The 26,012-nt window shown below is 28.4% G+C and overlaps 4 protein-coding genes and 1 long non-coding RNA gene across 16 annotated transcripts; 3 read left to right on the top strand and 2 right to left on the bottom strand.

Moving 5' to 3' along the window:
• Positions 1-3,450: 3,450 nt before the first annotated feature.
• On the top strand, positions 3,451-9,682 carry LOC105426130 (uncharacterized). Of its 5 annotated transcripts, XM_089076925.1 has the most exons (11): positions 3,711-3,787; positions 4,293-4,358; positions 4,581-4,810; positions 5,474-5,641; positions 5,706-5,865; positions 6,153-6,224; positions 6,417-6,533; positions 6,795-6,899; positions 8,108-8,374; positions 8,499-8,588; positions 8,707-9,682. In XM_089076925.1, exons 3-11 carry the CDS (start codon positions 4,767-4,769, stop codon positions 8,815-8,817), a joined length of 1,134 nt encoding a protein of 377 aa, XP_088933051.1. In that variant the 5' UTR covers positions 3,711-3,787; positions 4,293-4,358; positions 4,581-4,766; the 3' UTR covers positions 8,818-9,682. The 5 variants fall into 5 exon arrangements, with proteins under 5 accessions (XP_088933053.1, XP_088933052.1, XP_088933050.1 ...); XM_089076923.1 differs by lacking the exon at positions 4,581-4,810 and having other exon boundaries at positions 3,454-3,787; XM_089076926.1 differs by lacking the exons at positions 4,581-4,810; positions 6,795-6,899 and having other exon boundaries at positions 3,453-3,787.
• Positions 9,683-10,379: 697 nt separating this feature from the next.
• LOC148936839 (uncharacterized) lies at positions 10,380-12,546 on the bottom strand. The gene is made up of 2 exons (XR_016139281.1): positions 12,415-12,546; positions 10,380-11,946 (listed from the first exon to the last, which is right to left on the bottom strand). It is a non-coding gene; the product is annotated as an uncharacterized LOC148936839 (long non-coding RNA).
• Positions 12,547-17,261: 4,715 nt separating this feature from the next.
• Positions 17,262-18,721, top strand: LOC105426127 (THAP domain-containing protein 2). Its single transcript, XM_011637215.3, has 4 exons — positions 17,262-17,694; positions 17,805-17,994; positions 18,069-18,248; positions 18,363-18,721. Exons 1-4 carry the CDS (start codon positions 17,624-17,626, stop codon positions 18,507-18,509), a joined length of 588 nt encoding a protein of 195 aa, XP_011635517.2. The 5' UTR covers positions 17,262-17,623; the 3' UTR covers positions 18,510-18,721.
• Positions 18,722-20,140: 1,419 nt separating this feature from the next.
• Sgsh (N-sulfoglucosamine sulfohydrolase) lies at positions 20,141-24,127 on the bottom strand. 4 transcript variants are annotated; one of them, XM_089075914.1, is made up of 10 exons: positions 23,990-24,127; positions 22,781-22,910; positions 22,575-22,711; positions 22,344-22,494; positions 22,028-22,266; positions 21,787-21,906; positions 21,401-21,598; positions 21,140-21,309; positions 20,878-21,024; positions 20,141-20,770 (listed from the first exon to the last, which is right to left on the bottom strand). In XM_089075914.1, the coding sequence occupies exons 1-10, from the start codon at positions 24,027-24,029 to the stop codon at positions 20,624-20,626; spliced, it is 1,479 nt and encodes a 492-aa protein (XP_088932040.1). In that variant the 5' UTR covers positions 24,030-24,127; the 3' UTR covers positions 20,141-20,623. The 4 variants fall into 4 exon arrangements, with proteins under 4 accessions (XP_088932040.1, XP_088932041.1, XP_011635518.2 ...); XM_089075915.1 differs by lacking the exon at positions 23,990-24,127 and adding an exon at positions 23,729-23,866; XM_011637216.3 differs by lacking the exon at positions 23,990-24,127 and adding an exon at positions 23,379-23,752.
• Positions 21,339-25,888, top strand: Pmm2 (phosphomannomutase). Of its 5 annotated transcripts, none has more exons than XM_011637217.2 (5): positions 21,339-21,473; positions 24,447-24,541; positions 24,696-24,890; positions 24,954-25,221; positions 25,455-25,888. In XM_011637217.2, exons 2-5 carry the CDS (start codon positions 24,482-24,484, stop codon positions 25,712-25,714), a joined length of 783 nt encoding a protein of 260 aa, XP_011635519.1. In that variant the 5' UTR covers positions 21,339-21,473; positions 24,447-24,481; the 3' UTR covers positions 25,715-25,888. The 5 variants fall into 5 exon arrangements, with proteins under 5 accessions (XP_011635519.1, XP_088932044.1, XP_011635521.1 ...); XM_089075918.1 differs by lacking the exon at positions 21,339-21,473 and adding an exon at positions 23,699-23,842; XM_011637219.2 differs by lacking the exon at positions 21,339-21,473 and adding an exon at positions 23,806-23,949.
• The last annotated feature ends 124 nt before the right edge of the window (positions 25,889-26,012 follow it).

Consider the following 26,012-nt stretch of genomic DNA (forward strand, 5'->3'; position numbering starts at 1 on the left):
AATACTGCTGATTTATCGAAATATTGGTCCCATATATCTTCAACCACTTATTCCGCTGTTCGCCTTAATCCAATTTTTGATACTTACGATCATGAAAAATGCTTGTAGTATCACGAATCAATATCATCATATGAATTATTTAGATCAGATTTAGTAAATGCATCACACACTGGATATTAATTCAGTACTTCACTTGCTTACGCTCACAACTCATTTTTTCGATAAATAAAAAAAGATATTTGTACTTATATCACAGATAAATTCATAAAAATCCGATTTCATACATATTTTGAAATAAGTTTCTTGCTATTAGATATGTTAATTTCGGCCCTTGTTCTATATACATACAATACATTTACGGATTTTTTATTTGGCACAAATCATACAAAAGTCTTTCGAGCTGAAACAAATTTCGTAAACGAATTGCATCTAGATATTTCAAAAAATTTTTTATTAATTGTATTGTATTTAATATGACAAATCCATGTAACTATACGATACATATATATAGGCTGATTCAGAATAACCGTTTGTCCTTAAAATGTTACATTCTTGAGTCAATTTTAAGACGATTTTTCTTCTATCAAATTTTTATCAGAAGCTCAATTTTTTAATTATAAAAAAAAACAATTCGCGAATTACGGGCCGCGTACAGAAGATAGATAGGAGCGGTGTACTCACCGCATCATCACCAGATCATTAGATCTAATTGTTTCTAATAGTTGAGCAGTGACCATTATTTCATGAATTATTTTACACTTTTATGTGACTTATTGGATAGATATCTTATTTTCTGGTATTTTTTACAAGTTTTAAGTATATGAAAATATCATGTTTTTAAGAGAAAAGTATAAAATAAAGCTACGACGCAAAAAACACATTTTTACATGTCATTTCTCGCCTCTGACGTCACACAACCCATGTCGCGCCGCGAGAGAACCAAGCCTTAATTATTTACTACTACTTTTTTTGATTAGAGAAGTTGCTATTGTTAAATGCAGTTTTAGTTTTAAGAATCTCTTGTTTCTCATCATGTTTAAATGATGTATTATATCTTATAAATTTTTTATTAAAAGCGTAATTTAATATTAAGCAAGAAGGTTTCAAATATAAAAAAATCCATCACATTTGTGGTTACAATTAACATATAGTACTGGACGAAGCATTCGACAAAATTGCTTTGATCTTTCGTCTTGACAAATCTAAAAAGAAAAAGATAAATGTATGAGTACGAATCTTTCTTTCTACTATTTTCTTATTGGGTGAATTTTATCTAGCGAAAAGGGAAACAGTAATGTATTTATATAAATTGAAAATATTTTTAATATATACATTTTTTAAATGTTTTGTAATGCTATGTATAAATGTTGTAAAATGTTGAAATTATTATATATACAATAAATAATTGTTTTCTACTTGTTTATTACGCCAAACAAGTAAATTAAAAACTGATATTAGGTGCTTCATGGCCCTAAACTACAGAATAAGCGCTCCTATTCACATCTTGTGAATCTTGTCCTTTTCTATCAAGCATTTTTGATTCGATGTTGCGTCGAATACTATTCGTCAATAATTAATATGCTACAAAATAATGATATATACTTTTGATGAAGAAAAAGAACGTGATCCTATTTCTTATTATTACTTATGCAGCGTCAAAATTTGCGTTTTATATGAATTTATTGCAGTTACATCGATTATGATATAATTTTTAGAGTTAAGAAGTAATGCGTTACTTATAACGCCATTTACCGTTAAGTTTAATGAAAATAAGAAAGAAAAAGTCTGATCCAGGAACTTGTTAGATATGTTCGTAACGATCGTGACGATCGCCATTGATTGAGAAATCTTAAATCATATCTCTATTGATTGATTTTGCAAAATTGTTTTTAATAAAAGCAACATTACAAGCATGTTCCTGCTTGCCTTCAATCTTATAACAGAAATGTTGTAATATTCAATATAGATTAATTTTAATCTCAATTTCTATCTTCATTTGATTTTAAGAATTAGGAAAAAATAAAGAAAAAAAGTAAATTAATTAAAATACTAAGATTAAAATTAAAATTAATAGACAGTGATAAAAATTGACGTAAGTCATAATACAAAATTATAAAAAAAAAAAAAAAATGAAAAGCGTGGCAACGCAATAATGCGAAAACTTATGCGCAGATTGCATACTTCTTGATTCTCAATGACGTATGTCTGTATAATCGAATGCGTTAATAGTCCGAGATGCGCACGTTCACATCTACAAGGATATCTCTCTTATATGATATCACTCACGTTTATCTTTTTGTAGAAATGAAATGAGTAATTAATTCATTTTTACCATATCTATTAATTTTAATTTTAATTTATTCTTTATTTTTGTTTAATTCTTAGAACTAAAAAAGATTTTTAAAAAATTAAATTAAATCGAAATTAAAATTAATCTACATTGATAGAAATTAATAACAGTAAGGATCAGTTTCACCATCTCTGATTAATTTAATCGACTGATTAAATTTAAAAATTGTTAATTGCAAAACTAAAAGCTGATGTATTTTTTTCTTGTTCATTTTCTTCAAACTATGATTTATTTATATAAAATATGTCTAAAATATCTTTAAATTGTAGTGTTCTCGATTATTTATTATTCAATTAAGAATAGTTTTTTGAATTTAATCAAACTAAGATTTATTAAACACTCTAGTCTGAGAAATATAATCGAGAACTTAATATAACAGCGAAACTTTTCGAGCAATTATCCATGAATGTCCTTCTTCTACAATTTATTTATTAATAATCAATAATGTTGATTATGTTGTCATGATAAAAGAGAAAAGCAAAATATATTTGACTCTCAAATTGCAATTTGCGCGACAAATTACGTTAGCTTATCGATTTATATCGAATAATCGATTGAGATCGAATACAACGATCATACGAGATAGAACTATTAACCCATACTTAACAAAATACCCATACTTTGCAAAATAATGATCCCATATAAGCACATAAGGGATATCTCGGGAACGTCCTCAAGACATCCTCTTATAGGATATCCTATGGACATCTTTAGAAAATCCCTTGGAAGTTTGTACTGTATAGGATTGATACATTTAATTAAAATTTATATAAAATATAATATTTTTAAATAATAATTCATACTTTTAATTAAAATTTATTTATGCAGAATATAATGTTTTTTTAACAAAAAGATTATTTCTTAGATCGATATTCATAGTCAGTTCTTATATTTAAAATCTTAAGATAATCGTAAGATAATCGTCATTTCAATCAATAGGATAGCTGTTGATGAACTTATTTAAGACGATCGTAAAGAATGAGAACTGACTATGAATACCGGCCTTAGATATACGTAGAAACACCGAATACGAGAGCATCCAATGCCATTAAACCGACTATGCTCGTAGGCCGCTGCAAAATGTAGTGCGCATGTACATACCAGAATACAGCGAGCGAGAAGTGAGCGATCAGTGAAAGCATTTGTAGCCTACTGTACTCTACTTCGCGTCTTCTGCCTAGTCGATGGTAAAACATGATGGCGATCGGTTAGGGCGCGCGTCGCTCGTGTGAAAATTCATCGTGATTTCGTGTACAATTCCGCGTGTGGACGAGACAATCGCGTGGAATCTGTCGTCGGATCGCTGCACGTCGATCTTCTGTCACATAACGGCGTCCAAACGGCAAAACGCGACACAATGGTGAAGTTGACAGAAGAGATGATCGTGGCTCGTGCACGAGTGTCGGACTTTTCCGCCGTGACGAGACTCAATTGCTGGTAAGTATTATAATCACTCGTCAGGTCAACGATAGATTTTTCTTTAGTAATGAGAAATTAAATTCGCGGCGACACGATCATATGAAGAATCCTCCTCAAGAATCAAGCGCACTTGATTTGACCACGCGAATAAAACGCGCAGCAAAGTTAACACATTTTATACGTTACCATGAGAAAAAAGAGAATTATGATCACTCGAGCGTAACAAACTGTTATTCCCGAGACACTGGTGTGTGAAGAAATACGTGGAAAAGTACTTGACAAATTCCGCGACAACACGATTCCATTCGTCCAACGGAATAAGCAGTCAAAGTAGACGGTCGAATTTTAATATGTAATATTTTTGTAAACATTGTTTCAAGGAGTAATAATTTGATAATTTGAAAGAGCGCAACGAACTTTTATTTCTTTTAAAATGAAAGTCATTTGCCTATTTATTTTGTATAAGAGATTAATTATACAATATCTCTTTCTTTTTCTACTAAATTAATATATTTTTTTGTAGGGGAACAGAATTGACAGATATTAGCATCTTAAGAAAGATGAAGAATGCGGAAGTAATATCACTGAGGTAAGAGAGTTGTTAAGATAGTTAAACCAAATTGAATTAAGAAAAAATGTTATGATTTATAAAATTTCATTTATTGTAATATGTAATTTTGAATTGAAATAATTTTGAATCAAAGAGCAGGCTGTTATAGTATTTATTAGCAAGTAATTTATTACGCAAAAGTGTGAACTCATTCTATCGATCATCATGATCTAAGATATTTTCCATCTTATGAAAACATAGAGGCTGCAACGTATACCTACTTTGGACATGATTATATTAAACTCATGGTCACAACCTACAACTTCAGAAGTTGTTCTACCCACACATGCATTGAATTCATTATGAATTCATCCGAGTAATATTGAAAAATGGGCAAATATGAAGATCCGTATCTGGCACATCTGAAATCTACTCCAAAAAAGATTAATGATCTTTTATTTCTTATTTTTTGATATAATATTAATTATTGGGTACAGTATAAATTTAATTTTTTTATATGAAACAAAGAGATAAATGTGTGTGTACGTAATCTTCTCTTTTCTGTACATGAGAATATAATTTTGAAAAAGATATATATTGTATAAAATACATGTGTCTAAAATATATGTATAACTTTTTATTTCAATCATCTCAGTGTCACATAATTTTCTCTCTGATTTTTATAAAGATTTCTTTTGCTTTCATGTTTAATAAATGTTTAATAAATTTTATTTTGACTGGACAATTATGATTATGACGCATGTAATTTTCATTTTTCAAAAATAATTCTTTTTCACTAATAATTCTCTTTTTTATTATGTAATAAATAAAAGCATGTGAATACTATAATACAGACTCTTTTATACTTTCTTTCTATACTTTCAAAGTTTTATTTTAACACACTTTACATTTTAAAGATATAAATGAAATAAGAAAGATGGATTGATAAAAACGTTTTAAACTTTCCTACATTATATTATGTATAAATTATAGATAAACTATTATATGTGAATTACTGCATAATATTATTAACATTTGTTATTTAAAATAAATTAATTTAAAACTGTTTAATTTAATTGTAAAGTATATAGTTTTTTATTCGTTTAATCTCTACTGAAAACGTAAATAATGATTGTTCATGTATTTATTTGTAGCATAAACAACATTAATACACTTGCCGATTTTCAATACTGTCCCAAACTTCGGGAATTATTTATAAGACGAAACAATATTAAAGATTTAAATGAAGTTTGTTATCTTCAAGACTTGCCTAATTTACGAAATTTATGGCTCGATGAAAATCCATGTGCAGAGAAGGAAGGGTAATTATTTAATAATAGATAAAAAGAGAGATTGCAAAAATTTAATGATCCATTATTTTGATAGTTACCGATTAGCTGTACTTCGAGCTTTGCCAAATCTTGAAAAATTAGATGATAAAATAGTATCACCCGAAGAAGTACAAATTGCAATGGCAATAGGTCGACCTTTAATACATCCTCTTGAAATAGATACCTCTCCACAGTCAGATATAGTAAGTCCAGAGGTAAGAATATGTTTCCAACAATATACAATTATAACAAAACAAATTGGTGGGATGCTAAACTACTTTTCACATGTTAATATTCATATTCAGCAATAATTTTCTGTACTTGTAGTTTACATATTTTAAAATCAATTCATTTAACTATTATTAAAATATTAATATATATATATATATATATATATATATTAATAAATAATTATATATTAATTCAAGAAAATTGCTTATGTGCATTTTAAATGTATTTTTAACCATCATTAAAATGCTAAACGACATTTATACTAAATTAGGATATTGCAATTGAATATGTTGATGAAACTGAGTTGGTACGGCCTAGGAAATACAGTTCTTCTAGCGATCAGGTAATAACAAATTCACTTATTCTTTTGTCGATTTTCTTTTCATCAATCGATAAAATGAATCGTTTGATAACTCACAAGATATTGAGTAATCATCAATAAAGGAAAATAGCATATATATATATATATATATATATATATATATATATATATATATATATATATATATATATACATGTAGAACTGTTTTTCCAGAGAAGCTTTGATGAAACGCAACACACCCATGAAGAATATGACCCTGATAGAAGAAACGCAAATTATAATGCGTCATCGTCACATCATTATTCACAAAATAATCAATACGCATATGAGGTCAGTCATGCATATCATCTAATAGAAGATTTTAAAAACATTTTTTTTAATCATTATTAAATAAATAACTATTTATTAATAACGAAATATAACTATAATGCTGGGAAGCTTTTGCATTGCAATATTTTTCTATTTAAATAAAATATATAATTAATCCATTAATTTAATATTATTGATCGTATTAACTAATTAAATTAAAAGAATTAAGCTTGAAGCATAATTATAACTTAAAACTGTCTTATCGCCTGATATACGCTACAGCTACAAAATGGACAATCAAAAAATCAGAGCAAAGATGATACTGTGTGTACAGAGTCACGCAGCAACAGTGAGACTGTGGCCACTAACACTCTTGAAATATCCAAGGTATTTTAAGTAACAGCACATTTTCGCGATTCTTATCATTCATGTTATCCACATACAAATGAAAACTAAATATACTTTATAATATATCAGCAGTCATATATATTAATGTTTATTAATAATCATGTTTAGATAAATATAACATGTTTTCTGGCTACATATCACTTTGTATGACTCAGCTTGTATTTATTGTTATCATCTAATGTATCATTTGATATATCTTCATATTAATTAAAATAAGATCAGAAATGAATATGAGATTCAACATTGATTAACTAAATAAAATTTGTAAGACTCATTCATTTGTCCTGAATATATATCACATTTATGTTTGAAGGATATAGATAGATTAAAACAAAAATTTATCATTTGTAGATTAGTAATTTGTTTTAAATATATATGTATATATGGTAAGAAAACATAAATAATTTTGTCAAAGGACAAATGTTACAATCTTAAATATAATATGAAAATATTACATATATTCAGGATAAATAGAAAATATTTGTTTTTCTTATTTATTAGTATTTTATTCCAATAATATGGGATGAAATCTTGATTAAAATATTAAACATTTTTAAATTTTCTCCCTCTATATATATATATATATATATATATATATATATATATATATATACAAATACACATATACAGGGTGTTCAGCATTGATTATATCACCTTTCGTGTGCAAGTAGAGCTAGTAAAACTAAGTAGAAAGTCCTCTATTATTTTGCAATTTTCGCGATAATTATCGAGTTATTAATTATTAAAAATCACTATATTAGCCCAGCCCGGCAAATACAAGCGCGCGATGAGATACTCCTACCCGGCGATCATCGTTGATAGGCGCGTGAGGAATTGTTTACTTCAAGCGGCAATAGCTATAGCCAATATATTAAAGAAAACAATTCCTCGCGCGCCTAGCAACGATGATCGCCGAGCGGGAGTATCTTACCGTGCGCTTGCATTTGCCGGTGGGATGGGTTAATACGGTGATTTTTAATAATTAATAACTCGATAATCGCGATTATCGCGAAAATTGCAAAATAATAGACTTTTCTACTCAGTTTTACCAGTTCTACCTGCACATGATGATATGTCCGATGCCGGACACCCTGTATATGTATATGTTATGTATATGTATACACACACACACACACACACACACGTGTATATATTATTTGCAATTTTCTTAGAAAACAATATTTTAGGATTATGATGAGCGTTCAGTAATACAACAACATAATGGAGATTATGACGAAAGACGAGCTTATTCCGAGTATAGTGGAAACGAAGTATCTCAACGTATGTATACACCAACACCATCGCAACGAACACAATATGCTGTTAATGAATGTGCAGATGATAAACGTAATGATAGAAATAACTATAACTATGATGAAAGAACAAGATTAGAATATGAAGAGTCACCACAACCTCCTCAGATAAGAAGAATGGCGGTTCATCACAACGAAAGGGTTAGATATATTCAAATATAGTTAATATATATTGTCTATAATATTGGACAGACATAATAATACATAGACGAAATACTATGAAAAGTTTTTGTCTTAAATAATATAATAAAGTTAATATTCATAGGAAGACATAAGTCAAGTAGGTTGGATAAGACACTCTGAAAAAGACAAATGCAGAAATCAATTTCATTATCATAGGCGGCCAGTGACAAGGGTATGTTTAATAATATAGTTTTATGTAACTTGATGAAAATTTGAAATATTTTTACAATTTATAATATATATATATATATATATATATATATATATATATATATATATCCTTTTTTTAGAATTCAAATATATTATCCGCTGTACTATGTCTGGTCAAGGAGTTGGATTATCCAAGTCTGGAAGTAGTAGAAATGGCCGTTAGAAATCGAATGGATGAACTAGAAGAATGATGTTTCTGACACCGTCCCCAAAATCCCCACAGGGGACGGTCACTTTCTCCCATATCGGCAACTTGACTTCTGTTCCCAGTCCAGAATTTTCTGATTCGCTTGATTCCACAATAACCTTAAATGCTGATAATGAGAGGAATTACAATAATGATGATTTCTCTCATATTTTTGACCGTCAATTATTCGAAGAAAACAATGACAAATATCAAACTCGACGAAATGAATGTGCCCAAAAAGTTTGCTCAACACACAGCCCGAAAACAGTATCAATCGATCCGAGCCCGAAAGTACTCGGAAACAATCAATCCATGTATAAAATCAAAGATTCCATGTTGGACAATTCGCTATGCAAAAATCAAGAGAAAAAAAATAACGTGAGACGTGTGGCGAGCAGCGACAGTATTCCTCGTAGTAATTATAATAATGTCATTTTGAGCCAAGAATGTAGAGTTTTAAGTCAAGACTGCGTAAGAAGATCAAAGAGTCATGATGTCAGAAATACAGTTACACCCCTTCGTTATATTCAGTCAGCAAAAGGCACATGGACATATAATTTATAAGTTGGATTGACAATATAAAAAAATCCTTCTTAATAATCTAAATCTCTTGTAAATATGATGAAAAATTATTTCTTCGTTAAAAAGGAAAAAAAGGAAAAGATTCAATAATGGACACAAGACTTTAAGATCAAAGATTGATCTCATCATGTTATTTTGAAAGAAAAGTTTATTAATATATATGTAAAACTTACAAATGCTTGTGATATTCTTGCAAGAACTAAAGAAATGAATGTAATTATCTTTGTGTACATTTAATAGTATGTTACAATTATCATTTTTGTTAATAAAAAATGTTAAAAGTGTCAGATTTAATGAAATTTTGATTTCAACAAGCAAATCTGATAATATATGACTAATTCTATTTATCAGCTGTTAAGTTTTTTCAAAATTTTATTCAGATAAATTTGTTACTTATGTATTATAAATATTTATATGTATAAAACATAAAATCAAAGATAAATTATATGTTCTATTAAATATTTTCTTAAACAAAACATTTGAAATTTTTATCTAGAAAAGAGAATTATTTGGATCAATGAAATTATTTGAAGATCAATATTTAAGAAAACAATTTTTACGATAAAATATAATGTGAAATACAAGATGAATGTATATATGTACGTAGAGAGTGATTTTGTACACAAATAATATTCTATAAAAAATTACTATTTTAAATGTACGTATTGTAATCTGATAATTTACAATCTAAATATCTACATATATGCATTAAGTGCTTAGAAATGTACATAGGCGCAAAATGAATTTATTTAGTATTAATATTTTTTCTAATTTTATTATTTAATATATTTCAGGAAAAATGTACATTAATCTTTTTTTAGCATTTGCACTTTTAACATGTTATATAGAAAAAGATTAATTTTATTAAACAACAGCGAGTAACATAGCCTATTACTCGTCATTAATTTTATTGTTTTTTATATATATATATATATATATATATATAAAAAACAGTAAAATTAATGCCGAGTACAGCTATGTTACTCGCGCGCGCGCGCGCGCGCGCGCGTGTGTGTGTGTGTGTGTGTGTGTGTGTGTGTGTGTGTGTATTATATTTTATATATATATATATATACACACAGACACATATATATATATATATATATATATATATATATATATATATATAGTTTTATATATATACATATAGGACAACAGTATAAAAATGTACTTAAAATGATAGAATAATAAGTAAAATAATCATAAGAATACATATATAAGTTAATTCTTTAAACTGAACAAATATATCATATATTCCTTTTGAGACAAACGCTTATATTATTAGCTAATAAATAGGGAGAACAAAAAGAAAACAAAAAATTATAATTATTCTATAGATAGTACCAATAACTAGACAAACCGTTCCAACAACTAAAGCCAATAACTTATGATATTTAGTATTAAGTCATTTTATAATGATATAAAACACAGTGACATTTTCGTTAGCCCAAACCGTCCACTTATTTTATAACTGGTAATTATTGTTACTTTTTAATGTATAACTAATGTATATATAATTGTATGTATTATATTATTTAAAAATTTATGTAAAAAATTAATCTGAATTATGAACAGTGTTGAAACATTATAAACTTGTGTCGTATTTATACAAAATCATCTTCAAAATCAATATCCTTGTCGATATTATTTTTATACACTAGACATTACAAACGCGCGCTGCGCGCGCGCTATTCATCTTTTTCAACAAAAACAAAAATTAATACTATAGTACTATTATTATAGTATTATTGCTGTTACACTACTGTAATATTTTTAACTTCTTGATACACAAATCAAAATGATCCTCGCTGTGAAATCAATACAATAACAGCTATTCACGAAGTTAGTACAGCGAGAAAACCAATCAGCATTGTGCAAAAGCGTCAGCAATAAACTTCGAGAAAATTTCGAGAGATGCGAATATCGATGTCATACCTTTTTTTAGAAAGGACGAGCACGCAGCACGCGCTTCGCGCGTGCCTTCCGCATTCCTTGGACATTTCAATAAACTATTATTTATTATTTTCAATATTTAATTATTTCGTTCTTCTATCAAATTAAATTATCTTCACTTGTTTTAAATCTTCAAATATTAGTCTAACTCGTCAAGATTGTACTGACTTTTGTAAATCGTATATTTTTCTCTTCGTTCCTTCCCTTCGTTCCTCCCTCTTCTTTTACCTACCTTTCTCACTCTCACTTTCTTCCCTCAGTCATTTCTTATCCTCTTTTCCTTTTTCTTTCCTTCCTTTCTCTTCTTCTACGATTCCTTCCTTTTTTCCCATCTCTCTTCTCCTTATCTTTATCGTCATTGTCATTATCATTATTATCACTATTGTCATTATTATTATCACCACTACTATCATCATTACCAATATGTCTTTCTTCATGTCCTTCTTTTTATTATTAAGTACTTCTTTGTAAACATAATTTTTTATTTAATTAAACAAATTATTATTATCCAAATAAACTTTCAACGAATCCCAAAAACGTACTCGTGATAGTGCAATGTACAATTGTCCATGATTAAAAATGTCTTTACGAAGATCTGCTACAATTCTTTCAGAAATGTGTCCTTGTGATTTATTAATAGTCATTGTAAATGCTAATTTCACAGGAAATTGTCTTTTTTGAAAAAAAAAAGAAAAAAAGAAAAAAAAAGAAATGTCTTCTTTTGCATTTTATATAAAAAAAAGCGCTCAACTTTGACAATAGCTTTTATTGTTAATATTATAAATAGTAAATAAAAGGATTTTATATTTAATTCATTCCTATAACAATGATGAAATTTATTAACTTTCCGTTACTAAAAACTTTTCTATTTTCCTTAAAAAAAGACAAAATGACATTTTTGTTGATTTATACCAATTCTCGATGTCAAAACATTATTAATTTTTATGAATTTCGATTATCTTATGTTAAAATATTTTGATAAATATTTTATTACAACAATAATATGCTAAGTATGTATTTATTAGCTTATCATGTTTAATAAAATTCATTGTAATAGAAAACTTACCTAGTCGAACAGTAATCTAATATTATATAATTAGTTTCTTCTTTTAAATTTTTTTATCTAGAATAAAATTATTTGATCAATTTTAGACTATCGAGCGTATTAATATTCTATCCACATAGAACAAACCCTCCATTAGACATCGATCATGGATATTCGGAACATCCATTAGACTTCCAGTAGACGTCCACAAGAAATCCACAGTTCCGCTTCGTGGAAGCTATGAGATCTCTATTAGAGGTCTTCCATAGACGTTAGGTGGATCGCTAATAGAAGGAGTGGAGTCTCGGTAGACGACCCACACGGAACAAAAACCTCTAATACTTGTCTATCACCTCTATTAGAGATCCATCATGGAGGTTTGTAACTTCCATTAGACGTCCATGAATCTACCAGAAGACCTCTATAAAAAAAGTTAATAAAAAAATTTTTTATGATGCTGAACAAAAATATTTCTTTGAAGGAACGAAGCGCACATACATACGTAACGTGCAATGGAACTAATGAAATCTTTTTTTATCTTATAAATGTGGATAACGTAACACAATTTTTCCGAGTCACCCATCCTTGTAGTATACATCGAGAGCTTGTTTCACCTCCGTGATCAGCTGAAATCAGATACTAGAACAATAGTATAATTAAACTTAGAATTTTGATGTAAAAATATGACAAATCTTTAATTAGTAAATGTTATCATATTATCATAAGATTCAAATAATCTCAATGTCAATGTCCTGATAGCGTATGTAATTTTTATAGATAATTTAATTATATACATAAAGGAAAATTATATGTTATATGTTATATGGATTTTTAATATTATATTCCATGAGTAGTGTTTATAAATTTACGTATATATTCTATTTACTCATTTATATATTTATATATTTATATATATATTTATATTATATATATATATTATTATATATATATTTATATTATTATATATATTATTATATATATATTTATATATTTATATTTATATATTTATATATTTATTGAGCGTATTAAATACGTGAGATATTTCTCTTATTCGACAATATATATTTTCTTGTATTTCATATAATTATTTATATACAATCAAATACGAATAAATAAGATACATGCAATAAATTTTTAATTTATTTATAAGTTATTTATTAATAATTTATTTATATATTTTCAATTTTTATCATAAAATAATCATCTACAAAGGATCTAAAATCTCCAATTAAGCTCTGTATGTGATCCATGAAAGTTTCATGAAACATCTGTAATTCATCCATACAACCTCCATAAGACGTCTAATAAAGGTTTGGTAGAGCTCCATTAGAGCTCCATCATGGAGATAGTATAGATCTCCATTAGAGATTTATCTGACTTTCATCATAAAGATAGATGTCGCATGGAGATCGTGGAAGTTATGTGGACTTCTAATAGATATCATGTTCCGGGCAGGACCATCCACCGTGGAGGTTCGCTGGACGGCTAATGGATGTCTACGGTGGAATCCTAGAGCACCGTCCACCATGGAGATTCGCTAGACAGTTAATGGACGTCTATCTCACTTCCATTATAGAGATAGACGTTTGATGGAAGTTTAATAGAACCATGGAGGTTCAATAGATGTCCACTGGAGATTATGTTCTGGTTATGTCTCATTTTAACATTATCATTTATTATATATAAAATAAAAATACACGTCTGTACACGTCGATGTCCGTCAATCAAATCTCCCGTCCGTCATTCCATATCAGCTCTCTTCTCTATATTTTTCTCCTTCGAGATTATTCTTAAAATAACAATATAATCAATATCAATATAACAAATATTTCAATTCTTACAAACAAATACAGTTTCGAAGGAGAACCTGTTTGCTTTATTATTTGTCTCTTGGCTATTGTCTTGATCGTTAAATGTTTCGAATTATGTTTTTCAACCCGCAGGAATTCGATTTTATAAAGGTTTGAAAATAATGATCATAGAATATGTATCTAATTCTAAACAATACAAAAAGAAATTATTACAAGAGAATATAGAAAATAAATCTATTCTGTTGAGCTGATATTGGATATGAATACACGTCTTCGTATTTGCGTGTATTTAGTACGATTCTCTGAGAGTAGATAATTTGGCGAAATCCAAATATTGTCGAAAAAATGTGGTCGTGAAAGTTATGATATAATTGCCACAATGTAAATCAAATTTTAATATAATATAAAATTTTTGTTATGACGTGCTGAATGGGCAAATGAGAATCAGCGTTGTTTACAATGAGCAATTGACATTCTTTATTACAATTTAAAATTATAAAACATATGTTTCGACTCTAATTTGAGTCATCTTCAATGCATAAAAGACCGTTAGAGTTCAAGGCGTGCGAATGCGCTGTATGATGTGCTGCTCGGTGTGAACCGCGCCGCACTTCTGCGCGTGCTTTATTCGGTTTAGTGTGAACTGTTCATCCAATAATTGATAACCCTTTAAAGATTGTCTTGTCTCTTTAAGGATGACATGGTTATGCGGTTATAATAATTCTGGTTAGTGAATTTAACGTCAGTGAGCACGTCGGATGAACGCAGTATTTTGACTTTGTCTTTTACACTGTCTTAGTGTCGGTCCACAATAAGTATTTAATCTTTAAGTCGTAAGAAATTGACCAATCATAGTCGATTATTCTTTTCATATTCGATTATAATTGGTCAATTTCTTACTTCTTAAAGCTTAAATCACCTATTGTGGACCGACACTTAGTGTTGGTCCACAATAAGTATTTAATCTTTAAGCCGTAAGAAATTGACCAATCATAGTCGAGTATTCTTTTCATATTCGATTATAATTGGTCAATTTCTTACGTCTTAAAGCTTAAATCACCTATTGTGGACCGACACTTATACACTGACGATGATTCAAACTAGAGTCAAAACGCGCAAACCAATCACAACGAAAGAACTAAAAGAAAACTCAGTCATTCTGTTCGTTCTTTTGCTGTGATTGGTTCGCGTGTTCCGTTCCGCTGTGGATTTCGCGTCACCGGCCTGACTTTAAACCCAGTACAGCCAGTTCAGTGAACTCGTACACTAAGTTCTGTTGCACTGAAATAACGGACAGTATCGTCACAGTATAAGTAGATACAGTAGGTTCACTCTATGTCGGCACCTTTGATCTGAAATAAAATGGTCGACCATAATGTTGAGTATGCAGCGCGAGCAATTTAAAGTAATAAGCATAAAATAAAATAAAACTATATATGTAATTAAAGAGAAACAAGTGCAATAATTTATGCAAATTAATAAATACAATAAGAAAAAGATTATTCAAAATTTTTAATTTGCATTTAATTAACATATAAGTTTATTTCCTTTGCCAATATATGTATGTACATACAAATATAAAAAACACAATTATTAAATATAAAAAATATATATTTACGATATGTGTATATATTATTGTACATATTAAAAAATAAAATTTTAGATAAAAATTATAGAGTTTAAAAAGATCTGTTAATTGATAAGATTTATGATGTGTGTGTGTGTGTGTGTGTGTGTGTGTGTGTGTGTGTGTGTGTGTCAATTACAAAAGAAATGAGATTGAAATTTTTTTAAGTTTGTTCTTTTCATTGTCTTATTCTATGTTGTAGGTGTATGTTAATTTCGATTTCACTTCTTAATAATTCTTTCTATACTTAATTTTCCTTCTTTTACTAGAGTCTAAGCGAAGATATAATATCCATATATAATATCTAAAATAGAATATAATAAATATTCAGTTCGATATCCATTTTTTTATTTATGTTTATATAAATTTTGCACACTGTAAAATATTTAAATTGTTGTGTTGGCCTTTGACAAATTTATACCACAGTACTGTGATTATAGCATGTACAATTTTTTTGAACCGCCATATTGAGTGTGCATTTCTGTCATGCGCGAGTGACAACCATTTCACGGATATTGAGTAGAGTGAGACTGCGGTCCGATTCACGCTCAAAGCACTATTAGCGTCATTCTATCCTTGTTTTACATCTAATGAACAATAAAAATAGAATGACGTCAAAAATGTTTTGAGCATAAATCGGACCGCGGCCTTATACTGTGGTATCATTGACGTCATTTCGAGAATAGAAAACGCTTTAAGCCAGCGACACACGATGCTTTTTTTTTGTTGTTTGCTAGCTGGATTTGCTTGCTTGTTGAACTCTTGTTTTTAATTGATATATTCTTTTACATCTAAAAAATATACCAATCGAAGACAAAAGCTCAGCAAACACACGAATCCAGCTAGCAAACTAGCAAAAAAAGAAGCATCGTGTGCCGCTGGCTTTAATATACAATGAGGAGCATAAATGAGGTCCTTTTTCGGTGTAGCTAGGAGTAGATGAGCTCGCCATCTGTAGATTGTCGTTGCACTTACTTTCCGAGGACCAGCGTCAAAGATCGAACGCATCTCAATTTCTGCATTGCCCGTACGTAAAAGACTTTAATACGATTATTTATGCAATTATTATTTATATATAATATAATTCATGCAATTATCACATTTACATATAATATAATAATTATATTTTAATTATAATTATCATTCTATACATCTGTATTGTTATTCTCATATTATTATTCCAGTACCACAAACTATAAAAGTAATATTTCAAACATTTATCAAATAATTGATATAAAAAAAATTTTAGTTATTATGTTAACGTTAATGTTTAAAATATTACTTTTATAGTTTGTGTTTACTGGAATAATAATAGGAGAATAATAATACAGATGTATAGTATAATAATTATAATTAAAATATTAATTATTACATTTTAATTAAAATATAATTCTCATATTGTATGTAAATAATAATTGCATAAATAATTGTATTAAAGTCTTTTACGTGCGAGCAATATATATGCAGAAACTGAGATGCATTCAATCTTTGACGCTGATCCTCGGAAAATAAGTGTAACGACAATCCACGGATGGCGCGCTTATCTACTCTTAGCTACACGGAAAAAGGACTTTATTTATGCTCCTCATTGTACACTTCTTACACTAGTTCAGGAAATTCAGGAATAAAAAACAAACCTGCTATTAATTGAAAACGGAACACCGTCCATACAATCAACGCGCGTTATGCGTGAAACGGAACGCATCCTCTAATAAAAAATAAAGAATAAAGTTATGGAAAAAAAAGGAGAAGAAACCACTTTATTATTCTAGTCTGTATTTAATAAATAAAAATGGTCAGCAGTTGTTGTGTTGAGGGATGCAAGGCATCGTGGCGTCCAGATGTCGACTTATCATTCTTCAGGTATATAATATACAAAATATAATATACAAAAACTTACAATAATAACAAAAACTTAACCTTAAATATAATTCTCAAACATAGCTTTTAATATTTTCTAACAATTCTTCCAGTTTCCCATTGAAAAATGAAGATTTGTTAAAAGAATGGTTGCAAGTTGTGCCAACAAATAATCTAATTACCAAACATTCTCGAATATGTAGCAATCATTTCGATCAGTCACAATATGAGTGTACCTCTGGTAAACGAAAGTTGAAAAAGAATGCAATTCCTAATATATTCCCGCAGGATTTAGCCAAATGTGTAAGTGATTTTAAAAATAATTGCTTTATTCTACAGGTGCAAATGTAACATAAATCTTATGTGTTATTTTACAGAAAGAAATACTCATAGAAGCAGAAAAATTGCTTTCAACATCTGATGTTGTATTGTCAAATATAAGTAATAGTGATGATTTTCATTGCGACATACAGGAGGAAAACATGTTTTTAACCTATGTGTTATTACCAATACCAAGTGTAGCAGATAAAGAAATACAAACTAATCCTGAAACTCAGGTTTGTTTATTATAAAATAAATCTTAGATTTACTAAACTTTGCTTCCTAACATATATAATATATATATATATATATATATATATATATATATATATCTTTTCCATTATTATCAGAGTGTAAGTACACAAACAATACCAAAGTCAACCAAGAAGGAAAAAGAATTACGACTTCGAATTAAAAATCTTCAGTCCAAATTGCATTACAAAAAAATGAGGATGTTACGTTACATCCGACTGCTAAGGTCGTGTAATGCAAAATAAAATTAGTTATTCATACTTGGATCTCATTTTATCTTATTTATATAACATAAAACTTATTTATATACCAAATATGATGCTTGTGATTTCTATTTATAATTAATATTTATAAATAAAAAATTGTTAAGATATGAAATATGATTCTATAAGTATTTATATTATGTTATTAAAAAGAAAAATGTATGGATATTAATAAAATATTCTTTCCTTATTAATTTTTATACAATCATTATAAATGTTATAATATTTAATTATAATATTTTAATTATTATAATATTTTAATTATATGAATGATATTCATATAATTTAATTATATGAATATCATTCATATAATTAAAAAAAATTTTTTAAAGGAATTGAAAAGAAAGTATACATTTCTAGAAAATATTTTTTCTATATCTTATTGTTCTTAAACCAATAACTCTAGTATAATAAAATATAACATAATAAAATAATAAAAGATATAAAATATAACATATAAAATAATAAAAGATAATTTATTATAGCTAGTTACATATAAACTTAAATTTATTTAATTAATATATAAACAATATATAAAATATATTTCAAATTGACATTTTTGATTGTTCATTCTTGACTCCAAAGATTTTTTAGATGTATTACAATAACAATCTGGATCATTTTACGACAAAAAATATATTAGAAAACTTGATTAAGAAAAAGAGAAAAGAATGAAAAAAATGTTTTTCGAGTTTCTCGCGAGCGAGCGATTCAGCAATCGCACATAATCGCAAATGGCGTGATCATGTATGGTGCTCTGTTGTATGAATCCATTTGATATTGTGAAAATAAATGTAAAGATGCGAATAACTGAAATGATCGATACGTTTTCTTCTTACGAGACGTTTTGCTTCAAAAATTAATGTCTCTACTATGCACAGTTATGTAACAGTCGTTTATATTTGATCGATTTGTTCTAACCTCAACAATTGTGATGCTCGTTTTACGCGGACTTCAGAATTCCAATTCTCTCGTCGTGTTGGGTGGCCTTGCTTTGTGTCTCTTATTCATGATTCAAATCAAACAGATCTATAATAATAATCAAAAATATAATAGATATCTCAACTATAAACAATATGTGAGATTTCTTTGTATTTACATAAATATAATTACTTATAATTATATAGTTAATATATCTTTTTCTTATTTATTTTGTAATAAATTAAGTAAATTTTATAATTTTGAATTTAATATTAATTTGAATTTATATATTAATTTATTTTCGCATGTATTTTTAGATGAATGAAATAGCGACGGAATTGAAAACAGTGGTAAAGTCCATCAACAAATCATCAGCTTATGTTCGCCAATTAAATGAAATGCTTACAAAGTATCGTGAAAGGGAGTCAAAAAATGTCTCAACCTCAAGAGCTTCTTTACCATTATAAAGCAGTAAATAGCACAATAACTAATAAATTGAGGTTTGTAAATTATATTTGTATCATAAAAGCTTGTTTTTATCATAATATTCAATTTCTTATGCTCTTAATATTGAAATAAATTTTAAAATATATAAATGTATAATTTATATATATTATAATGAATGTTACAATATTTTACTATTCATTGTATGAGTATGAATGTTATAAATTATGGACTACCTATTATAGACATTATTTTTTGAGACTTTTTAATATTTATTGCTAGTAAAACATATTAAAATATAAAATTATTAAAGAATAGATATAATAGAGCTATCAACAAAAATCAATATAGAAATGTATTTTAATATAATTTTCAAAATTACTCAATGGCATATATGGCTTCAGATTCATTGCTTTTTCCAGTATTTTCTAGAATACTATCTAATACATACAATTACAGACTTTTTGTTATTTTTAGCCAACTGAACAATTTCATTGTTATTTAATTTCTTATGCTCTTAATAGTTGGAAAATGGTTATAATTTATATATATTGCGCTGAGTATTACATCTTACTATTCATTGCTTAAGTATAAATTATAGATTATGGAGTATTATTTTTTGTAACTTAAATTTAACATCTATTATTATTAGTAAAAAGTGTCTACAGTGGAATATAAAATTATAAAAAAGTGGATGTAATAATTGACAACCATGAATATTAGGAATAATCTCAATCATCAAAATTGTTCAGTGGCATACATTGAGGTTCATTGTTTTGTTCAATATTCTCCAGAACACCATCTGGTGCACAAAGCCATGGATCCTTTGTCATCTTTAGCCAATTAAATAGTCGTTTTTGAAGTCCAATAAATACACTCTGAAAAATATACATAAATATACATAAAATTAAATATACATAAAATTGAAATACATTTATTATTAGTATTTGCCAAGAGGAAATATGATTAAATAAATTCATAATACCTTCATAGATGGTTTGAAAGCTATATTGTTTAGTTCTTCTGGATCATATTTTAGATCATATAATTCCCATTCTGGTCTCTGATAATATTTTTTTAATGTTTTATACCACGGTAAAGGTTGATGATGCCTCGTTCTGTTTAGAATATCCTATACAGTAATGCAACACATATATTATAAATATGTTTATATTAAACAATTTTGTAAAATAACTTTAATTAAAGAAGAGTTAATGGTATCATATAAATATTCTTTTTTAGATTACTTGGAAAGTCGGAGATACATAAAAATCTTGGTCAATAGGAAATGGCATTTTGTAGTTGATATTATGTATAAGTTTGTGGCGTTTAGTCCTAATGGCACGCATAGGATAATACATGGTAACTTCATGATGTGTTTGGCTAGCAAAGATCGCTGTGTTATTTTCTACGGGTTCTATAAATAGAATATTGATTACTTTACAGTATAATTTTTCTGACAAAAGACAAGTGGAGTATATACTTACTATATTCAATACAGTACGTACCTTTGTGAAGTAGTGGTATAAGAGATTTGCCAGTCAATTGTAGAGACGACATTTCATCGGAATCTTGATCCATGTAAGTTATATTGAACCAATCTAGTATTGTAGGTACTATATCTAGTAGAGATGTCATACTGTACGTTACGCTGTTTTTCCTATGGCCTTGAATTGGTGATGATATCATCATAGGTTCAGCCAAACCTTTAAAATTTTTTAGAAACTTATTCTTACATATATAAAATTGTAATTAACTTATGTTCTTAAATTTTATTTTTTGTTTTCTGTCTCTTTATCGTTTAGCGTACAATTTCCAAAATAAGACACTGAGAATGAAAACTAAAAATGTTTACTAGTCTTTGTTCTCAGCACTTCTAACTAAATTTACAAACCTGAATCGTACAAATTAGTACGACCATTTGGGAAAGGTATACCATTGTCGGATGTATAAATTACTAATGTATTGTCTTTGAATCCTGCATTTTTTAATTCTTCCAGAACAAGACCAACACCTAAAAAGTTATATCTCTTTTCATAATTTCATCAATAATATATATGATCGTTAATAGTATACTTAAAACATATATATTTAAATAATTGCTCAATAATATCCTTTAAAAAAAGAAGAAATACCTTTATCTAATCGAGATATTGTTGTGTATTGGGCAGCAATATCTCTCCGGGCAGCCTCGGTATTTTGAATATAATAAGGTACCTTAACTTGTTCCCATTGATAATATATTGGATTCCAATCAGGAATTGTACCCATTCCGACATCACCATTACCAAATTTCTCACAGAAATTGCCATACTCTGGGTGAGAATGCCCACAACGATGCGGATCATGAAAGGCAACATAAAGAAAAAAGGGTCTACAAAATTTTAATACAACTGGAAAATGTTTTGCAGAATATTATATGATGAAAATTTATGATACTATAACGCTTACTGAGTTTTATTTTGTGAGAGAAACTCGCGGACTAGTAGCTTTATGTAAGTAATATTGCGGCCCACTTGAAGAATGGAATTATTCTCTTCTGTATATGCAAAATCAAATGGATAAACGTTACTCGGACCCACATGTTTTTTACCAATAATTCCTGCGTAAAGAAAACAATTGAAGTTGTAGTATTATAGTAACATGATGTTTATACTATAAAACTATTATATGTTATCTTACCTGTTCGTATATTATTTCTTTTCAATATTTTTGGTAAACTTTGAATATTATTAAAAGAATTGAAGTGATGAATTCCATGATGAAGGCCATACATTCCATTTTGATGACTTGGTAATCCAGTTAATATTGCTGAGCGACTGCAAATTCAAAACTCAAAATTTGTGTTTTAATTTGAATCAGATTTCATAGTTGGATGACAAGAATACCTTGGTGAACAACTGCTGACTGATGTGTATGCATTGTTGAAGAGTAAACTTTCCTTTGCTAATTTATCCAAATTAGGAGTTTGACATATTTTGTTCAAGTAAGATCGCATTTCAAATCCTGCATCGTCAGCTGTGAATTAACAAATAACTATTTTATATAGTAAGACCAGAATAAAATTTCAAATTCTCAGCTTAAGGAATCTATAATTTATAATTTAATAATTTTATTTCATGTTATATACTTCAATTTTTTATATCTGTGTATATGAGTATATTGTAATTATTTAATATTTTCTGTATAGACGGAACTTGTTTCAAATGTCAACATGAATTATGTAGATTGTGAATTTAAAATTGGCCTAACTGCAAAACATAATAAATATTATAAACATAAGTTCAAAATTTTTCTCAGCTGAAAAGTTTGTAGTTTCTTTATCGCTTTCATTGCTGTTATATTTAGATGCGCAATTTCAATAGTCTTATCCTTAAAATTAGATATTTCAATTTACATAAAGCTACAACCGATTTATTTTAATTATTTGATAAGATACTTGTGAACCACTCACGACATAAAAAATAAGTTCATTATGTAAATTACCCAGCAACAGAAGCACATTTTTTTGTGGCGCATTTTTTCCATTTGTATTAGATAAGAAAATAATACACAAAAGATACAATAATTTATTCAAACAGCTGTTCCGCAACATATCGTAATTGTTTAACATATGTGACGCACCGCACATATCGCCAATATGACCAATGAAAAATCCTCTGAACTCCGTCTTAACAAATATATAATAAAGGATTAATTGTTAATCGCATGACATGTATTTCCGCATTCGATATGCAGGAATATCAAATGCAAACATAACGATTGTTCCATATCTGCGAAAAACATTGCGAAGTGTCGAGGGGACGGATTTGTAAACTTGGTACATTTTCTCCTACCCAATTGGTACGTGACATCTCCAACATGTGGTGACGCTGACACAAGATGGGACAAGACACTAGACGACACGTCACGTCACGTCACGGCACGTCACGGCACGTCAAACCAGCCACGTATATACATTTTTTTTTTAAACATGCTTTTGTTTCCTGTATCTCATTTCGGACATAACCTCTCGCCACCGTTAATCTCGCACGAAATGTTGTCGTTCATATCTCATGTATGTCAAAATTTTCAGCATCATCTCCGGAAATACTGACCCGTCCTGAAACGATCTTTTATACAGATGATAAATGTCATTGCATTTTTGCTGGAATAGATTACACCCTGGAAATGTACACTCTTTTTCTTCTCGAAATGCACATGTTTACTTATATTTTTTTGTTTAATTTATCAATTGTAAACACGTTGCAACGTAAATCATAGCTGAAAACAGCATGCTGCAACTGACGTAACATTCTACGAAGAAATACGTGGGGGGGGGGGGGGGGATAATTGTTAACCTGTTTTCTTTAACTCGGCACGTGATTTGAAATCCCGTTTTCTGATAATCTCGGTCTTTATTTCGAAACCAATTGTAATAAAAAAAAAACGATTATTTAAAGTTGTCTGATATAATTTTAAAAAACTTGTTTATTTCTGCTTTGTTTTGTGAACAATGTATTTATATATTTTGTCATTCGTGATATTTTTATGTAATGATAATATGTGTTTCAGAGTTCATAAGTACCTAAAAGAGACGAGATTACATCATGTCGAAAAAGATTATTTGTCTGTTCGATGTAGATGGCACACTCACTGAACCACGACAGGTATTATATTTTGCACATATCAAATCTATTTAATTTGTTAATCTTTTAACAATATTAACACTATTTCTCTTTGTATATTACTATGTTTTATTGTGCCACTCTACATCTTGAGCTGTCTGCTAATTAGGCAAATTCATCATTTCGTGTTCTTTAGCCAATCGATCCAAATGTTGAAAAGTTTCTTCTGGAAACGGTGAAAAAAGAATTTGACATTGCAGTAGTTGGAGGTTCAGATTTAAATAAGATCCAAGAACAACTGGGTGGTGGTAGTGTTTTTGAAAAATACAAATATGTTTTTGCGGAAAATGGCCTCATTGCCTTCAAGAATGGTAAAGCTTTGCCATCACAAGTAAGTAACAAGAATAATTTAAGTGATAACGGATGCATTTTCTCTCTTAACATCGAATTTTAGTCAATCCAGGATATGCTTGGAGAAGATGTTTTGCAGGATTTTATAAATTTCATCTTAAGATACATATCTGAATTGAAACTGCCGTTTAAGCGTGGAACATTTATAGAATTCCGCACGGGTATGATGAATGTTACACCAGTGGGACGAAATTGCAGCAAAAAAGAACGGGAACAGTTTCATGAATATGACAACGAACATCATATTCGCGAAAAATTCATACAGGTCCTTAAAAAAGAATTTCCTGATTTGGCGCTGACTTATAGTATTGGTAAGTGATATGTTATAGAAAAATAATTAAAAATTTTTAATAATTTACAATTTTAATTTAATTTATTATAACTAAATTTTACTATAATAAATTAATATTGTGAATTATTTTAATATGTTATTAATTCATTTATTTTATTTTTGCAAATATATCTTTTTTATGAAATGTCTAATGATGACAAAAATTAAATCAGTATGTATGTAAATTTTAAGCGTAAATTTATTTTTTCCAAGGAGGACAAATCTCTTTCGATGTTTTTCCTGTTGGTTGGGATAAAACATATTGTTTGCGTCATATTCAGGGATATGACGAGATACATTTCTTCGGCGACAAAACGGCCGAAGGCGGTAATGATTATGAGATTTATGAGAGCGATTTGACGATAGGACACCGCGTCACTTGTCCCAAGGACACCATAAATCAATTAAATGTCCTTATGGCGCTCGTAAAAGAAAACAGAGAGAAGGAACAACTTAATGTTCCGATGCAATAGTTAAGGTCTAAAAACCAAATATTTTTCTAGGTCAAGATAAATTTGCATCTTTAATCAATGTATACATGATGTATATTAGATTCGTTTCGTTCGTTTTATTTTTTTTTTTAACATCCTTTTGTTAATTATGTTACATTCCTGACGATAGAAATATAAGGATTGTTATAATTTCAAGTAGAATTTTTCAATACTTTCCAAAATTCTCGGCACAGATGTTTTCGCACACACTTAGACATATATTTGTATATATAATTGTGATTTTATTATCACTTAATATATACACAGAAGTTATGACCAT

The sequence above is a fragment of the Pogonomyrmex barbatus genome, unplaced genomic scaffold (genome assembly GCF_055798465.1).
Source record: "Pogonomyrmex barbatus isolate J1 unplaced genomic scaffold, ASM5579846v1 scaffold2, whole genome shotgun sequence".
Taxonomy (NCBI): Eukaryota; Metazoa; Arthropoda; class Insecta; order Hymenoptera; family Formicidae; genus Pogonomyrmex; species Pogonomyrmex barbatus.

Coding starts and splice junctions, on each gene's coding strand:
- LOC105426127 (XM_011637215.3), top strand. CDS start 17,624: ATGGTCAGCAGTTGTTGTGTTGAGGGATGCAAGGCATCGTGGCGTCCA. Junction 17,695..17,804: donor GTCGACTTATCATTCTTCAG/GTATATAATATA, acceptor CAATTCTTCCAG/TTTCCCATTGAAAAATGAAG. Junction 17,995..18,068: donor CGCAGGATTTAGCCAAATGT/GTAAGTGATTTT, acceptor GTTATTTTACAG/AAAGAAATACTCATAGAAGC.
- Pmm2 (XM_011637217.2), top strand. CDS start 24,482: ATGTCGAAAAAGATTATTTGTCTGTTCGATGTAGATGGCACACTCACT. Junction 24,891..24,953: donor GTAAAGCTTTGCCATCACAA/GTAAGTAACAAG, acceptor ATCGAATTTTAG/TCAATCCAGGATATGCTTGG. Junction 25,222..25,454: donor GGCGCTGACTTATAGTATTG/GTAAGTGATATG, acceptor ATTTTTTCCAAG/GAGGACAAATCTCTTTCGAT.
- Sgsh (XM_011637216.3), bottom strand. CDS start 23,523: ATGTGCGGTGCGTCACATATGTTAAACAATTACGATATGTTGCGGAAC. Junction 22,911..23,378: donor AAATGTGCTTCTGTTGCTGG/GTAATTTACATA, acceptor GTTAATTCACAG/CTGACGATGCAGGATTTGAA. Junction 22,712..22,780: donor GTCAGCAGTTGTTCACCAAG/GTATTCTTGTCA, acceptor TTGAATTTGCAG/TCGCTCAGCAATATTAACTG.
- LOC105426130 (XM_089076923.1), top strand. CDS start 3,708: ATGGTGAAGTTGACAGAAGAGATGATCGTGGCTCGTGCACGAGTGTCG. Junction 6,534..6,794: donor ATAATCAATACGCATATGAG/GTCAGTCATGCA, acceptor TATACGCTACAG/CTACAAAATGGACAATCAAA. Junction 6,900..8,107: donor ACACTCTTGAAATATCCAAG/GTATTTTAAGTA, acceptor ACAATATTTTAG/GATTATGATGAGCGTTCAGT.